Source organism: Gobius niger (genome assembly GCF_951799975.1).
Source record: "Gobius niger genome assembly, chromosome: 4".
NCBI lineage: Eukaryota > Metazoa > Chordata > Actinopteri > Gobiiformes > Gobiidae > Gobius > Gobius niger.
Window position 1 is genome coordinate 3,170,724 of NC_136855.1, and position 6,000 is coordinate 3,176,723.

The 6,000-nt window shown below is 40.4% G+C and overlaps 1 protein-coding gene across 2 annotated transcripts in view; it reads right to left on the minus strand.

Annotated features, from left to right (window-relative positions):
* Positions 1–5,511, minus strand: part of ppip5k1a (diphosphoinositol pentakisphosphate kinase 1a) — a 47,092-nt gene extending 41,581 nt beyond the window's left edge. For both annotated transcript variants that reach the window (XM_079555094.1, XM_079555093.1), the window contains exons 1-3: positions 5,459–5,511; positions 2,023–2,088; positions 23–283 (exon numbers count right to left, since the gene is read on the minus strand). In XM_079555094.1, the coding sequence (XP_079411220.1) occupies positions 23–154 (132 nt within the window). In that variant the 5' untranslated portion in view covers positions 155–283; positions 2,023–2,088; positions 5,459–5,511. The remainder of the gene's footprint in view (positions 1–22; positions 284–2,022; positions 2,089–5,458) is intronic.
* Positions 5,512–6,000: the final 489 nt, after the last annotated feature.

Consider the following 6,000-nt stretch of genomic DNA (forward strand, 5'->3'; position numbering starts at 1 on the left):
ATTGATAAAGGACGTTTGGTACCGAGTCGGGCTCGTCGTCCTCGTCGAACAGCTCCATGTCGTTGCTCACGTCCAGGGCCTCGCTGTCATCGTCTGCTCCCACGAAGAAGGTGGGAGTGGGCCTGCTGTGGGCGGGGCTGCCGGGCCGCGACATCACGCTGCATCACAGGGAGGGGGCGGGGCCGGGGGGGAGGGGGCGGGGTTAAACAGTTCACTGCAGATGGTCCAGGGTCAGTCCAGGGGCGGTCCCAGCCGTGTCCGGGAGAGAGTCCATCAGAGAGAGCTGTGGAGAAACACATGCCTTTCAGTCACGTGACTTTGTTGCTATGGCCACCATCTTGACCCTTACACTTAAAAATGCATTATGAAGCTTTTTATCCCAAAAAAAAACTATGAGTCAGATATTAGACATTAGATAAAACCCTGAGCCACAAACAAAGCAATGTGGTCTATTTGTTGCAAAGAAGAGGAATGCAAAGAACATTCCATTGGAGAACCAAACAGAGGAGGCTTTATCAACATCGCATCAAAGCCACCAACCACTCCTTTGAGGTCAACATTTTAACTAAAGGAAAACGTTGGTTTGAAAGCGGAGTCAAAGAAGCAATTTTTGTGAAGGAGAACCCATCCATGAACAGGAATTTACATTATAGTGTCAAACAGGAAGAGCACAACTTCTGTAATGTAATGGCTTACGGACGGATTTTAATTTGTAAAACAGCTTTTTAATTATTTCTGTTGTAAGAAGAAACAAAAGAAGAAAAAAAAGAAAAAAGGAGGCACTTCCAGGTCAGAGCTGCCCCTGTCATGTTTGCTCTGAAAGCTGTGAAGGAGCTTTTTCTAACCTACTCTGGGCACACCTGTTCTTTTTAATGATGATAATGTCACGGAGAAATAAAAGCGTGTGCGAGGACTTTATTCAACCTTCCTAAAGAAGAGGCCACTCACTAGAAGTTGTTTTTTCTCTCCGGAATTCGGCGACTTTCACCAAAATAGTGTTTTTCTGTGACTGTCTCTGATGGATGTTTGGTGAACCTTCACCAGAACAAGTGGATTAACTTTTATAACCAACGTCAGTCCTATAATTTAAACACCCGATGAAGCGGCCAGGACAGAGCGGTGAGTCAATCAAAACACGTGTTAGCGTGTGTATTAGCGTGTGTGTGTATTAGCGTGTGTGTTAGCGTGTGTGTTAGCGTTTGTGTTAGCATGTGTGTGTTAGCATGTGTGTGTTAGCCATTTATGAAGCTGTGTTGCAGATGTCAACTCCTTATAACTGCATTCATTGTGAAGTAACTTCCCTTATTGCTGTGATATTTTATTTCTACTATAGTAAAGTTGTATGAGCGGAGAGAGGGGGCGGAGTTAACTGAATCGAAGCGTTGTGTCTTCCGGGTCTGAAAATTACCTCCAGAAAATTCTTATATTTATCACAAAACTCAGTGCTTCATTAGCCTGGCTAACACCAGACTAAAATCACAAGTGATATTTAGTCTGGGGACCACCAAGTCATTCTCTCGTAGGAGAGGTGTGGTTTACGATCATCCATAGTCGTTTATTGGGCGCTACGAATGTACCCGCTGTAAACTTTCGAGCTAAACTATTTAGGACATGGTCTAAAGCTTGATAGAAAAATAGCGTCGCGTCTGCTGCTGTCATGTTGGATCCGTAAATAAACTTTTTTTATTTAAATCCGTAATTAAACTACAAGCTCCCAAGTTCCCAAATCCATGCGAAAATTTCGGCCATGGTCCCCAGACTGCTGTGTGTGACACAGCAGTCTGCCGTTAGCCAGGTTAGTGCTTCATAGTAGTAGTGGTACAATATATCATATAAAAGCCTATAGGAATGGCTAAACTAGCATGATAGCGATCCTTTAAAATTCCAAATTATATTTATTATTTTATCAATTTCTCCAATTATCTTTCATATTATTATTGTCAATTACATACTGTTCTGTGTATCATTTTCTACTCAGCCAAATGTTTCAGGACAAAACAAAAAGATTCTCTGAAATATTACCTTTTAAATGGAGGCAGTTGAGAAACTTATTTTCCCCTTCTTCAGTTCCTCCTTCTAAGACAAAATCTGTGTGAAACAAAAGAGAAAAAAGTTTGAATTGACAGAAGACGTGACGGAGGAAGGACAGAATGCTCTGATGTGCGCAACTAATTGCCACAAAAAAAAACCGATTTGACTAGATTAGCAAATTGCAAAGTCCGCTGTCACTTTAAAGGAAAGTGAAAGACTTTATATGTAGGAATCATTTAGTTAACATAAGGCAACTTGTGAAATAAAGGAACTTGGAGAGTTTTCCCGCTGTTTAGGTCAAGTATGATATTTTCAAAGACATGGATCGATAGCACATTTAAGAACACGGACCACCTTTTTTTTCTTATTATAAACACAACTTCTCCCAAACCATTTCCCACACATTTCTTTGCATTGGTGATGAATCAGATATTGTTTTTGCATAATATTTTCCACACATTATTGATCGGTTGTCTGGTTCTAGGGGACAAACATCGTTCAGGTATCGGCATCCAAAAGCAAAATCGTTAAAGGGACAATACGGAGTTAAACAATGTTAAAATTACGTATTTTCCTCCCCCTACATGTTCCAACAATGTCCTAATGTGTAGAATGAGCCCAGACCTGTCCTCTTAACCCCCATCTGAACCAAGCACATTTTCTCCAGTTTGGCTTTACCCAAATCTGAAAGCGTTGTGAAAACACTAGCGAGTCGACATAATAGCGTCAAAAATGAGACAAAAACGAGGATGAAAAAGTGACAAAAAGTGACAAAAGTGCCACAAAAAAGAAACAGAAAAGTGACAACAAGACAATGAAAAGGATCCGTTTCTATGAGTAATGTAGGTCTTATCTTTCAAATGAGGCATTACACTGACCTATAGGCTGTGACCTTTTAGATTTGAGTAAAGCTGAGCTGCAGAAAATGCACTTGGATCAATGGTTATCAGATATTGTTCCAACACAGAGGAGGAGCTGCGCTAGAAGAATGTTGACATGAGGGTCATTGTGAAACGTGTTGCCCCATTTGTCCAGAGTTACACTTTAACCACAGTCAACGCCTCTGACCTGATCTACATTTTATACTACATAACCAGCCTGTACTCCACTATTCACATCTGTTTGATGCAAAAGTTCAGAAAGCAAAACAACATCTTATTTTAGCCCAGAGGTTGGTGTCGCTGCCGTCGATGCGTCGTTAAACAACAGCTGATTCTGTTTCTAAGAACACTTGGATTATTATTAACACTGGTGCGACTCCAACTGCAAAAGGTCACGACTGCTTGTTACCAGTTACCAGACTGTGCGAGGACTCGAAGATTCAAGTGTATTTCTAAGAAATAACACAAATGAAACAATGGAGAGCTAGAATATCCCGGATGTTTGGATAGAATTGTTGATTGATATAACCAACTGGATTTACTTGAATTAAAGACGTTTCAGCAGAAAATGTGGTTAAAAAAACAACCACTTTCTCGTTCATAGCCCTAATCATGGTAAGTGGCAGTGACATAAGACATATAAACACTGAAAAAGAGGAGGGTTTACATAGGGATAATCAAATTCAATGCGATAAACATTACATTAAAAAGAGAACTTGTTATGACATGGCTGTTACATTCCAAAAAAAACTGCACTCATAGTTTCTAATGGCTTTTAGTTGTGGATGGTGTTTAAATTTCATAAACTCTGGCTGGTTTTCTCGCATTTCTGTGAGAGTGACCCTGAAAAGTGACCCTGCAAGTTGTGGAACGTGCCTATAAACTCGTCCTCGTCGGGAAATTGCAAATATGTCAGAGAAATAAGGAATGAGTTTGGACACAACCAACAAATGAATTTAGAATTTAGACAAGACAAGTTTAAGAGAAAAACCTGAAGAGGGTTTTGATTGGTTGAATAAAACTGGTAAATACCCAATAATATCCATATATTCACTTTGTATTGTAGTTTCTGATTGTTGTGAGTGAAATCAATTACTGTAGGGACTATTGATTCCTCTATATTACAACTTCATTTTGGATCCGTGTCTGTGCATTTTCATGTTAAGCTTTGAAGGGCAAATGCTACGCAGGTTTTTCAGGAAAGATGAAAAAACATACTACATTGTGAAATGATTTCTTGGTTGTGATATCTTGAAAATAGCAGATAATATCTAATGTAAAACATTGACTTTTTTGACAGTATTTGAAAATATAATTACTCAGTTCAGCCCAAAACACGGAGAAGCTCATGCATGCTTTTATCACCAGTCGTATCGACTACTGTAATGCCCTGCTCTCTGGTCTTCCCAAAAAGAGGATCTCAGGTTTACAACTTTTACAAAATTCAGCAGCTCGTGTCCTGACGAAGACCAGGAGGCGGGACCACATTACACCGGTTTGAGAATTGCTGCATTTGCTCTCCGTGTGTTTCAGGAGCGATTTTAAAGTTCTTTTAATGTTTTTTAAATGTCTTTATGGTCTTGGTCCTTCTTATCTTTCAGAACTGCTTTTACCTTATGAACCTTCACGGCCCCTTCGCTCCTCCGGCAGGGGTCTCCTAGTTATTCCTAAAGTCAACAAAAAGACTCATGGTGAGGCGTCTTTCCAATATTACGGCCCTCGCCTCTGGAACCACCTGAGGAAGAGCTCAGGCCTGAGGAGGAGCTCAGGGCTGAGGAGAACGTTCATGTTTTTAAGAGCAGCTCAAGACCCACCTTTATAGCTTAGCTTTTAACTGACTAATCTATTTATTTAATCTAATATATAAAATATATATATGGGAGGTTGTCCCAGGCGTATTGTTCTAAATGTTGTAATCTGTAAAGCACTTTGTGATACCTTTCAGTATGAAAAGCGCTTTATAAATAAAGTTTGATTGATTGATTGAAAATGTTTGTACAATGTTACAAAAGAAAAACAAGTGCTGGAGAATCTCATCCTGTGACAGAATGGACAACATTTATCAACATCTGCATACTTTGAGACAACAGAGTTAACGGGTAGATTCTGTGAATGATCTTATAATAGCTTTTTCAGAAAAAAAGTGTGATTCACAGAGTGACGGTTATGACGTCAGAGTCTGCACAGATTGGCCTCAGAATAATGTAGAACAAAAATCACAAAAACTAAAAGCATTACTGATACTATTCCTAATCCAGTCCCGAGCTGGAGCACATACGCGATGATACGAGGCGATAGTGGGCGATGTTAGCTCTGAATCGTGACGGTAAATAGAGCTTTTAAGCCGCTGCTAGCTCTCACCCAGGGCTAATGTTAGCATAGAGCTAACGGAGCTAACACCGAACTCTCGCTATAAATACACCGTTTCAGAGGCCTGTGAGGCGGCAGGTGGATGCAGCATACACCGGAGAGGATGCACAGGGCCGTGTCAGGACATTTCAACCAGAAGCACAGATGTTAAAGACTATTTTCGAGCGTTTACTTACAGTTCTGTGGAGGAGAAACGGCCCGCTGCCTCCGTCTGACAGCTCCTACTGACAGCGGAATCAGCCAATCAGGGAAGAGTAACCAGGGACAGAGGCGGGATCAGGAGGTAATGCGGGCCAATGGGGATCGAGTAAACAAAAGAATGTGCGAAGGACATTCTGCAGTGAAGAGTTCAGAAAAATAGAACAGAGACAAAATATAAAGCGAAATACTTAAGAGCTTAACTAACGTAACTTTCTGTCCTTTCGTGGTTATCAGAAGTAAAAATAAAAAAATAAAAAAAATCATTTTATCCTTTGACTGTTGGAAAAAATTCAGTATCACAAGTACTGAACAATCCATATGTGTCTGATTTACACTTGACTTTATGTATGTGTGATAAATAAGTTCATATTCCACCAGAAAATGGCTAAAAAGAGTGGAAAAATTGTGTTTCCCAAAAGATTCTATTTTCCCCCTTGGCGAAGCCATGCCCCCTTCTCTGACGCGACGGCGTCTGTATCTGTAGCATGTGTCCATAGCTAGAATAGAATACGCTGTG